We start from the raw sequence: 12590 nt of genomic DNA, 5'->3' as shown, positions 1-12590 counted from the left end.
GAACTCAACCTTCAATCACCTTCGATCAACAATAGTAACTATTGATGATCGAAGATATACACTAAGCTTTGTAAAATAGTGTTATTTTCTGTCTACTTAGGGTAATTAAGCTGCTTTCAGACTACGCTATACTATAGTGCCATATAGTATAGCAGCCTAGACTTACCCAATAATATATAGTACAGTACAGGATGAACGTGTCCATAATAATCTATGGTGCGCGATATCGTTGTGCTATGAGCTATATACTATATGCTACCATATTATAGCGTAGTCTGAAAGCGGCTTTAGTAATTGTCGTTTTTGTCAGTTTGTATATTGTTATATATAACAGAGTTTTTGTTTTGTATCTTTATACTGAATTTAAATTTAATGCGCTGTAGATTCAATTGGGGATAAAGGTGTAGTCTATTATTTCATGTCGGCTGTCAGTATAGATTCGTACAGTAGTTAGAATTACGGTGGAGTTTAGACGATTTTGGGACAATAATTTGTCGAGGGAATTATTTTGATAATTGGAATAATTTGCCGCCACATTCGATCGTTTCACGCGTTCTTAGAGCTGATTTTTAGTGCCTTAGCTGGGGCGTTAAGCAAAAAAAGGCATTCGGGTGTTTGCTTGCTACTCGCTATCTATGTAGCCAATCTGTAGCAGCACACGAAAAGACGGAAAGAAATTCAGATTAACCGAGGGAAAGCAAACTGATTTGTCTTGGGTGTCGCAACGTATTTAACCAGATACCGAATGAAGTCAGCATTGTAAAGTTCATTTTTAGGATTGTCATTTCATAGTTTTATTGTGTCCACTATTCATCAGCTTTTTTTATTATTATTTTATTGCTTAGATGTATGGACGAGCTCACAGCCCACCTGGTGTTAAGTGGTTACTGTGGTTACTGGAGCCCATAGACATCTACAACGTAAATGCGCCACAGACCTTGAGTTAAGTACGTATTTCATTAGAAAAATTGGTACCCACCTGCGGGATTCGAACACCAGTGCATCGCTAGATACGAATGTCTTATCCTTTAGACCGCGACGACTTCATATTTTTAATCTTGTATAATCTATATTTCTCTTTTAAATAGTTTCAATACATACAAAGAAACAAACTTTAAAGAATCGAAAGAAACAAACCAAGCAATCTTTCGTCTAAATTGAACGAATTATTCACATTTTATTGAAGTCAGTCACAACGCTGAACAACTGAATAAGAGTTCTCCTTATTACACGTCCCCGTGATCCAGACAAATATTTCAAACGGCAGAACAAAGGACAGAATAATTTCCAAGATTTATCTTTATTTTTAGACCGGAGCAGTCGACACAATCGCGATACAAATAAAACTCGTGTAGCAGCCGCCGGCGTAAAGGGGGAGCACTGACGAACTTCAACATTGATTTTTAAGAACGTCTTAAGAAACTTGTTCTGTTATTTCCTACAGATTATTATTACGCACTTTTTTTTAAACCTGAAATGGGGTTAAATTAATTAAAAGGCGGTTCCGGTGCTAATTTGAATCACTTTTATAATCTCGTATTCATTCTTAATTTTTAACCGGCTTAAAAAATGGAGAATTTTATCAATATGTTAACATTTTGTGATATATTTACATTTTCGTTTTTTTTTTCTTCTAAAAAACGTTGCTTTAAGCTCTAGCAAATAAGAAGCGCTAGGTTTAAATCAGTCGTAAAAAAGCATTGAATTGTTTATTAGCGATACTTTATTATTTTTATCTTATTTCAGACGATACGGGTGAGTATACGAATTATTTAATGTTAGGATAGCTAGCCACCAATCGCTCTGATCTCTTAAGATATCCAGCGGCACGGTGTTCATAATAATCAGAACGGAGTCCACTTTGATGATCTGTGCAGGTAAAATAACTTTCTGATTGAACATCAACTATTCGAAAGCTATAAAAAAAACAACAATAACCAATAAAACACGAAATTAAAAGTTGTTTCAAGAATTAAATACACTAATAATTTATTTTTTCCTGCCGTAAGACTAAGCCGCCCGGCGCCGTCTATCCTTGGAACATTGCCCGGTTCGTTTGTAAGCAATTTTCTAACCAGTCACGCCTTTTCTGATCACATAAACATTACTGGTGACGTCATTCGTATTATTTGACTTGATAGGAATACCTTTTTGTTCTTAATTTACATACGTGTTCGCGTAATGAAAACAGATTCAAATTCAAAATTCAAATTCAAAATCATTTATTTGAACTTAGATGTCAGTATGACACACTTGTTGAATGTCAAAATACAAATAACAATGTTAACTCTACCACCGGTTCCAAAAAAAGCCACAGTCCTGAGAAGAACCGGCGAAACAAACTCAGCGGGCTTTTTTTTTTGTTTTTTCTCAAATATTTTCTTTTTTTTAAGTGTGGAGTGTTCGTAACCTTTTATATTCCATAAATAGGTAAATTTACATAAATATTTCCCAATTATTTTCCGCTATTGTAACACCCGAGTAACTTGTGCTCGAACGGTTTTATTATTCTAACTTAACATTAGGTAACAATATTTGTAACCCTTTCTAGCTCCCACTGCTTCTGTGTTACAAAAAAATATACGGCTTACTTTTTTTTTTTCACTTTTTTTTTGTTTATATAATTAGTTGCATCAGATTAATACGAAAAACACGGAGATACTTTATAACTGGTTCCGGTAAAGGACTTTTTTATTATTATTGCATAGATGGTTCGACGAGCTTACAGCCCACCTGGTTTTAAATGGTTACCGGAGTCCATAGACATCCACAAAGTAAACGCCGCCACCCACCCTGAGATAAGAGTTCTAAGGTTACACATGGGATCTAGATTACAGTTACAATTGAGCCGTAAACTAACCAGCACTTTCGGAAGCGTGTATGTCAGGACAGGCCTGGTAATTGAGGAGCAGCCTCGAGTCTTCTGTGCAGCTTTCTATTGTCGACACGGGATATTTGCAATCGCCGTGTCCCCTGAAAAGTTAGGCAAACATCTCTTGTATCGTTCGGAATGGTTTAGTTAAAATTCGTTTTCGCTATTTGCAGATCCATAACCTTTAATGCGGGGTAAGGTGAGTCCGCACGGGTAGGTACCACCACACTGCCTATTTCTGCCGTGAAGCAGTAATGCGTTTCGGTTTGAAGGGTGTGGCAGCCGTTGTAACTATACTGAGACCTTAGAATTTATATCTCAAGGTGGGTGGCGGCATTTACGTTGTAGATGTCTATGGGCTCCAGTAACCACTTAACACCAGGTGGGCTGTGAGCTCATCCTCCCAACTAAGCAATAAAAAAACCTGCTAACAGCTCATCTGACATCACAACGCCACCACCCAACTTGAGACACGAGGTCAAAGCCTCAATTGAACTGCATAACGGGTATCCGAGTGGCAGATATAGACAGCCCGTGGTGATACCTACCTGTGAGGGCTTACAATACGCTCGGTCATCTTTTTTTGTGAATGAAGTATTATTACTGGTGGATCTTAGGCCTTTCCAGTTTCACCAGGACAGGTTGGTGAGCAAAAGCTCAGCCAGGAGGGGTGGTATTTGCTAACAGCTACCCGAGCGTCTCCAAAGGAGACCTAACAACTCATGAATCGCTGCTTCGCGAATGAATCTACTAACGGATCGGAATCGCGATCTGCTGAGAAGTTCCGGCGAGAAATCCAGCGGGTTCATGTTTGGGTTAGGTTGCATGTCGAACTCTTTGCCGAGTTCGACGAGTACGGTTATCAGGATTCCTAAGCCTGCTCCTATTGTTAGAGCTGAAGGCGTCTAATGCAAGGGTTATTGGATCTGATGTATCCGTAAAGACGTGTCTAGGGCGTCGACGGTGACTGGCTCCTGTGTGATCAGGATTCGGGGAATAGTCAGCGGTGGCAGCGATGATTACTTCCCAAATCGGTCACCAGTAAATGGAAGTTGTCGATCGTACCAGGTTGGTAAAATACTCAGATAAAATTACTGTAGATTCTACGATGAATCTCAAAGTCGTCTTTTACGATTCCCCGCGGGACCACAGAACGAATGGCACGTGTGATAGATACCGTTTTATCACGAGCGTGATTGATGTCAGTTAATTAAATAAAAATTTGCACAAAACTATGGGATGTGTGTGTGATCAGTAATCACGCGAAAACCATTCGTAGTGCGAAATGACTACTCTTTAATTTTCATGTATAATTTATGATTAACAACAGGGGTACGGCTCTTTGTAATATGTGCTTCATTTGCACATTCATTATCCTCCGAAACTACCCGCGACAATGAATCCTCAATAAATTTTAAATATCAACGTCATTCCGCTACTTAATTACACGGCGAGGCTGACGGAAAATTAATGACAGATGCTCTCCACGGATCGCTAATTAAGACATTTGACACGCGTCAACAGACGCCTGCGATGGACAGTTGTACCTCGTAATGCATGTAATGAAAACTGGTAATGGATTTGCAAATGCTCTTGTATTGTTTAAGATTGAAGGATTACTGGTAGCCCGGAGACCTTTCCAGTTTCACCAGGACAGGTGGGCGAGCAAAAGCTCAGCCAGGAGGGGTGGGATTTGCTAACAGCTGCCCGAGCGCCTCCGAAGGAGGCCTAACAACTCAAGAGCAACTGCTTCGCGAATGAATCCACTACCGGATCGGAATCGCGACCCGCTGAGAAGATCCGGCGAGAAACTCAGCGGGCTGATGCATGGATTAGAATCTTGTATTGTATAGAGCATTAAAAAAGTCTGGTAGACCGATATGCTAATTCTTTGATATTGATTAGCAAACGAGCCCTCGGTAGAGTTCTAGTCAGTACTGCGTAAAGATCGATCTAATAAGACGTCAAGTTGAACAATGCACAATTGCTTCGCGAGAATACGACGAGACGGTGCCAAAATGTTCACTTTTTGTTCTTAATATATAGCAGCACTTTATCTAAATTCAATTCTTTATGTAGTAGTCAATAGAATCTTGTACTTCTATTGATAAAATAGAACAGATCAATTTTGTTAGTTGTATTATAATATACGCAATGGCTGCACCTACATAATGCTCTGAGTAATTGAGATGATACCATCATCTCGTTTTTACCATTGCACCGCCCGCCATCGGAGTAGAGTTCATTCATACTACTTGAAGCCACTGAGGTCATCCACAATGGGTTTCCAGAGATCTTTTTTGTCACGTACCATCCGGCTTTGGAATGAGGATACCTCCACGGTGTTTCAAGAGTGCTATGACATGTCCTTCTTCGAACGAGGTTTGTGGAGAGTATTAAACGGTAGGCAGCGGCTTGGCTCTGCCCCTGGCATTGCTGAACTCCATGGGCGACGGTAACCACTCACCATCAGGTGGGCCGCATGTTCGTCTGCCTACAGAAGCAATAAAAAAAAGAAAAGCCTAGTATTTCAAAATATTAAGTTTATCTTCAATTACCGTAAATAAGTGCAAGATCGTATTCTGAGCATCGAATAGATTTTTCGCGCAACTTACCGATTATAGCTAAACGAGAAAGGCGCCTTCAGAGGACAGTCGACTGGATCAGCGTTTTCTCTGAACATGGAATAAAGTAGAGCGTCGCCGGTGATCAGCGAGCAAAGGTGTGGTAATGCATCTCTTCTATAGCAGAACGCTGCAAAAAATAAATAAAATATATTAAGGAACGAAGACCTAGGAAGTGGGCGTGGCTTGCTGACGTAATACAGGAGCGACTTCAGACTGATCGGAGTTGAAGAAGGGAGTTGAGGGGACTACTAACATAATGCCTCGTTCCAGTGATGCCAACTCCGGGGTTTTCCCCCCAAAGTTAGGGGGAAAAAATCTATACAGGGATTTTTTTAGGGGGTGAAATTTTTTGGGGATATTTTTAGGGACAAAATTTTATTTGTATTTTTTTTAAAAATTCTACGTACATCAACAAAAATAACAATTTCATAATGTGATGAAATTAAAGAAAAATACTTAAAAATACTAAATAACTATTGTTTCCGTCGTTGGGGAGTTTTGTTTTGAATTTAGTGGTTTTTTAGGGGAGTTTTGTTTTGAATTTAGTGGTTTTTGAAATTGCTTTAGAGGGAAAGTTTTCAAACAGTTGGCGACACTGCCTCGTTCACTGCCTCTTTCTGATCTCAGCACCAGGGATAGACGGACGTGGTACATTCGCGTGTCGACTTAGTTTCCGATATTTCGTTATTAGTGTTTAAAATCAATAATTGTTGAAAATTGTATTTTGTATCGTTCTAATTATATTTTTTTAATATTTTGAGTCGTGATTTTTAATTATATACTATTTAAATAAACAAGTAGCGTACGAACTTGGGCACTGGAATGAAATTAGTCAACGCCTGTCGATATGAATAATGTATTGTCGCTAACTCGTCACAGGAATGGAAGGGTGGACGGGGAATCAGCCTCCTCGAGCGAAGTCAGCGACCGTCACACTAGCCTGATGTTCCTCTATGTGCCTCGACGGAGGTGAACATAACAATCGGATTAAAGACGTGTATGTGATGGGCGTCCCCCTGCCCGTTGGACCGATGACTTGCGGCGATATGCTGGGAGAGATTGGATGCGGAAGGCGGAGGATCGTTCATTGTGGCGGACTATGGGAGAGGCCTACATCCAGCAGTGGAGAGACACAGGCTGATGATGATGATGATGATGTGATGGACAAGCCAACGACTGCCGGTCTGGCGTCCCGAGGGTGATGGTGATGGGAGAGATGTGCTCCGCACTAAACGTTTTACTTTCTCCCCTTTGCCTTTTCATGAGTTCTATTTTATTTTATTTTATTTATTTTATTAGGCTCACAACACACATCACAAGCTAAAGATACACAAAAAACACAAATAAAAAGAAACAAAATCTGGCTTGCAACATAAGACATGTGCGCACGACAAAACAAGACATATAGTGCTGAATTTGTATAACAATGTTCCTTACAATTATGACAAAACAACACAATAACAAAAACTAATCTAACGAATAATGTAAGGAAGAAAAAAAAAAAAAAAATTCACAATATAGTACATTAAACAATTACATTAACCTACCTATTAATAAAGTGGAGGATGCCCTTGAACATTTTTCTAAACATAACTAACCTACAAGTAAAAATATCTAACTCAGGTGACGACCTTGCCAGTTCATTATAGGTACGACACATTCGGGTAATGGGATTATAATAAGATATATTGTTTTTGTAAATTAGCAATGCAAACAAATTGTTTTGGTTGACCCTCCGAGCACTAAATTTAATGTTTAATGAAATCTGAGATAACAGTTCAGGCGAATCCAACAGAGAGTGAATTATCTTATATAAGTATATCAGATCAGTGCATGTACGTCGATTTTCTAGTGACTGCATGTTATAGTTTAATAGTCTTTGCTCGTATTTAAGTTCAGAGCGGCCTGGTTGTATACGATAACTTAATAATCTTAAACACTTCATTTGCACACGCTCAATAGTGTTAATGTGCACTCTGTAATTAGGGGACCATATTGGACTGCCGTATTCCAATACACTTCTCACTAAACTGAAGTACAGATACAAAACACTCCGAGGATTCTTAAAATCTTTTGATGATCTCAATACAAACCCCAATAACTTATTTGCCCTAGAAGTAATCTGTTCATAGTGTTCCCTAAATGAAAGTTTTTCATCGAAGTAGATACCCAAATCTTTAACTATGAATAGTCTTTTTAGTGTCTCGCCCTCAATTGTGTATGTATGAATAATTTTATGTTTTTTATTAGTGAACGTAATTATGGAACATTTATTTATGTTCAAATGCATGTGATTGACCTTGCACCATTCCGATACAATGTCCAAATCTTTTTGTAAGGCGAGACAATCGGATGTCTGGGAGATAACATTATAGACCTTTAGATCGTCGGCATACAAAAGACAACTGCAAGATAATTTCTCAATCAAATCATTAATAAAAATAATAAAAAGGAGGGGTCCTAAGTGGGATCCCTGGGGAACACCAGAACCAACCTGCACCGGAGCAGAAACAAAACCCTTCAATGCCACCAGCTGACTTCGATTTTCCAGATACGAACAAATCCATCGATACAAATTTCCATGAACACCGTATGAAAATAACTTGCGACAAAGTAATCGATGACAAACTTTATCAAAAGCCTTAGAGAAATCCGTATAGATCGAATCAACCTGTCCTCTAGTGGCAAAAGCTTGACACAGGTAATGCTTATACTCAAGGAGATTGGAAATCGTAGATCGGTTCTTAACAAAACCATGCTGCCGGCTAGAGATCAATGGTTTCATATGGTTGTAAAGATAAACATATACTAACGACTCAAACAGTTTAGCAAAACACGACAATATACTAATGGGTCTATAATTTTCACAGCAAGATTTATCACCACTTTTGTGTATAGGAATAATGTGCGCAGTTTTCCAATAACTTGGAAAAGTACCAGATCTAAGAGAACTATTAAAAATAATGTTAAGCGGAACAGAAAGTTCCTTTCCACATGTCTTAATAAAAGAAGGAGGAAGTTTATCGGGGCCCGGACCCTTCTTTCCATCTAACTGTTTAATTTTCCGTTGTATGTCACTCTCACTTATTGAAACTTGCGTTAGTATGGAAGAAATATGGTTATCGATTTCCGTGCAGCTATGATTGAGAAAATCATCTTGATTGTGATCATTAACAAAAACAGAGCCGAAATACCGTGAAAACAGTTCACTTATTGACTGACCGTTAGAAGCGGAGTCGCCAGCATAAGTAACCACGTTTGGTATAGAAACGTGACCTTTCCTGTTGTTAATAAATCTCCAAAATGCATTAGTGTCCTTCTGTAAAGATTCTTCTGTACTTGCAATGTATCTTTTATAGCACTCTTTGGTCAACATTTTGCAACGATGACGTAACATTGAAAACACATCATAATCACGTGGATTTCCAAATTTTTTGTACATTTTATGATACTTATTTTTTTCTATTATACAATTAATTAGAGGTTTACTAAACCAAACAGGGTAAGTATTATATTTATACGAGGTCAAAGGTGTATGGCGAGCAATTATTTCGAATAACATATCATAAAATATTTGTGTTTTTTTATTAATATCCGATGACGATGATAAAAGCATGCTCCAATCCACGAAACGTAGGTCATTTTTTATTTTATTGTAATCACATTTGTTAAAATTTAATTGTTTATTATTGCATTTTGCCAAACTTCTTGAGACTGGCTGGGCTGATAAGCTTATTATGATCGCTGGATGATACTTATCCAACCTACTCATTGATTCTACATCACCAACTTTAACATTAATAAGATTTGAGAGCACTAAGTCTAAAATGCGGTCGATATTATTTTGTATGTAATTAAATTGTATTAAGTTACAAGAATTCATAAACTCTTCCAGTAAGCAGAGTTTTCCACTGGTACAAGGCTGATCTCCAGCACAAATATTAAGTTTTGAGGGAGAAGCAACACGCATGGCTGAGATGTAATCTGGTTGGTTAAAATCTCCCAATAACAAATAGTCGTCATCAGGATGATCGTTCAAGATTATTTTCTGACAATTAGAATAAAATTCATTCAGCTTATCATAATTTAAATCTGGAGGCAAATAACACACGCATATGTTAAGATGCGACGAAGATCCTTTCATAAACAGAGTTACCCAGACATCCTCCATATTACTATCCCAAGATGCCTGACGAATAACCTCAAATTTTTTCTGGACTGCTATTAAAACACCACCTCCCTCAATTTTATGAGAGGAGGAATCCACACGATCTCTCCTAAAGACAGCATAACGCGAGTCGAACACTTCTCCGTCAAACACTGACTTATTAAGATTCGTTTCCGTCAGGCATACTACATCGTAATTATTGGTAAGTAGATTCAAACGAAAGTCTACAAGCTTACTGCGCATCCTATTTACATTCTGGTAATATATTGAAAGCATAATTAAAATTATGTTAATATTAAAGTTATACACTAATTAATTATTAATAAAGATATAACTACTTAACTAAATACTTAATAATCAATATAACAGAAGTTTTTAAAGAAAGAAAAAATAATAATAATTAAATACAATAGCACAATTATTTGCAATTACTCGTTTCTCAGTTTATTAATAATTTCAATATTTTTAATATGAACTGCGGGACATTTCTCGTCCTTTCGAATATAAATTTGACCAAAACGAACCCAAACAAATTTATAATTTTTCTCTTTGCTCAGTTTTCTAGCCATGCTATGAAGTTCCTTAGCCTCAGGAGAAAGATGCTCAGATACATAAATCCTTGAAACCGCGCATGTTAAGCCGACGTGAGCGGTTCCAAGCTTATCTTTTGAATTAGACTTGTTATACCTAGTAACCGCAGATAGAACCTCATCACGAAGACGCTGGGATGACAGTGAGATTAGTATATTTCTTGGCCTTCTCGAGTCAGGATTCATTTTAGCAACTCGACGACAAGATTTGATATCTGCATCAGATATGTTGACACTCAAACACTCACAAAGTTTTTTAAATAAGTGATTAAGGTTCTCATGATTATTCTCCGGAACTTCGTGAATCTCAATATTGAGGTCTCGAGAAATTTTCTCCACCATAGAAACTCGATTCTGAAGCCTGTGTAAAGATTCCCCGGTTTTATTAAGTTGTAGTCTGAGTAACTCAATTTCTTTTTCCTTATCACAAATTTTGGATCGGATACTTTTCTGCTCAGCAGACATGAAATCCGTCGTTTGCGAGAAATCCACTCTCAAGCCCTCAACAGCACGATTAACCTCCTGAGACACCATTTCTGTGATATCCTTCCTAAGCGAGGATCGCAAATGAGTCATGAACGAAGAGCCAGGCGCTAGTTTCATATCGAGAAGCTGCCCTATGCTCTCCAAGGTCACTTGCCCGCTGATCGATTCCATGTCCGAGGAAGCATCCACTGCAGTCGAGTCGTAGGAAGTAAAAGAGGAAGAAGCATTCACAGTGTCATTCAAATCAGGACGCTTGTGGATCGGAGTATTGCAGTTAGTTTTACGTTTCGTAACGTTTTGACAAGAAGGACAGCTTAAAGACGCAATTTGCTTAGCGCTTAATTGTTTCCTTGAAGCGGGAGCAATATTCAGGCAATCAAAGCAGTATTCTGAAGCACATTTATTGCACTTAAATTTTTCCTTGCATAATTTTGTAGTGCAACCCTCACAATGCATTGTTAAATGTTTCCCAAATATAGCTCAATAAGCAATTGATACAAAATGTTCAAGCAAGTAGCACAAATAAATAAGCAGTAAGATGCATAATTTTAGTTACTTTACGTCAATGCACCGCAGTCCGTCGAGCGGATCACACAATCGCCACGCGCAGGCTCCAGAGTTCGAACACTACACGCCGCGCACTTTTTGTGTAAGAATTAGGACGAAGAATAAGTCCAACACACTCACAGTTTGTTCCAGATTCACAGTCAGCCAACAAAAGCATCAATCCGAAAGCGAGAGATCCGATACTTTTCAAAATGGCCGCGAAGCTAAATGGCCGTAGACCCAAGCAGAAACGAGAGGGCCCGAGTTTGAAGACCAAGGCCCCACACAACAGACACAAACTCTAAACTTTAATAAAACTAAACAATTTAATTACATTAATATAAACTACGAGCAGCAAACTACACACGTCCACTCAGCACGACAACTAGTGGGCGAAAAAAAAAAAAAAGTTCTAACACATGCGAGGTTCAGACGTGGGTTGTTGAGCAACAGGAGGTTTTAGAAATATGGTGGACAAGCTTACAGCCCACTGTTTAACTGTTGCCTATGACATCACATCGTAACCGCGGCGGTCAACGTTTTTACCACAAAACTTACAAAATATACGACCAGTTCAAAATCGTAATCCGTGGTAGTCTCTGGTAACCTATAATACCGTATGGAGCGTGGAAAGAAATTATTCTGAAGATAGCTGGTAGCACTCAATGATAAGCTCCTGTCACAATGTCATTAACAAAATCACGACCGAAAAACGTTTTGTATACCTGTTTCGCTATAGGAAATGGTGCCTTACTTACCTATACCCTGTATTTTCGCTGAACCTATTTAACTTTGGCCAAATAATCCACGTTCCGAAGCCCCGTTAGGACTGAAGATAAATGAGAGCATTAGATCGAAACAAGTACAGGTCACGAACCGTATTCCTCATAGCTAGTCTCCTTTAGGGCTACCGGCTTCAAGATATCAGAAATAACGGGACTTCATAAATTTGTGTTGTTTTAAATTACGTTCACAATGTTGAATTATGAATGTGAAATGAATATGCAAGATTATAGGTCGAGTAAAGAGAATATTTTAAATTGTTCCTACTAAATGCAGAAGATAACTGCCGATCTGATACTAAGTGGTAACAGAAGTCTTGAGACTTGGCTTTAGAGATCCAAACGTGGAGGCAAAAAGATGTGTGGTGTCGTGGGACACCGAATAGGAACGAAGTTCCTTATTATAAAAATATTAATTTTAAGTTCTATTCTAGGTTTAAAGAAAATAAAACTGGAGGTTTCGCAACAACCGACGGTCATTCCGTAACGTGCGAACTTATTGTGGTACACTTCCTTCAC

At 38.3% G+C, this 12590-nt stretch overlaps 1 protein-coding gene across 8 annotated transcripts in view; it reads right to left on the bottom strand.

Moving 5' to 3' along the window:
• The window catches only part of LOC101746799 (uncharacterized), a 130974-nt gene that overhangs the window by 13214 nt on the left and 105170 nt on the right, over positions 1-12590 (bottom strand). For all 8 annotated transcript variants that reach the window (XM_062675035.1, XM_012689153.4, XM_004924695.5 and 5 more), the window contains exons 5-6: positions 5488-5626; positions 2861-2973 (exon numbers count right to left, since the gene is read on the bottom strand). In XM_062675035.1, coding sequence (XP_062531019.1) covers positions 2861-2973; positions 5488-5626 — 252 coding nt within the window. The remainder of the gene's footprint in view (positions 1-2860; positions 2974-5487; positions 5627-12590) is intronic.

This window comes from Bombyx mori, chromosome 22, assembly GCF_030269925.1.
Source record: "Bombyx mori chromosome 22, ASM3026992v2".
Lineage (NCBI taxonomy): Eukaryota > Metazoa > Arthropoda > Insecta > Lepidoptera > Bombycidae > Bombyx > Bombyx mori.
This window is presented reverse-complemented; position numbering and strand designations above follow the sequence as displayed.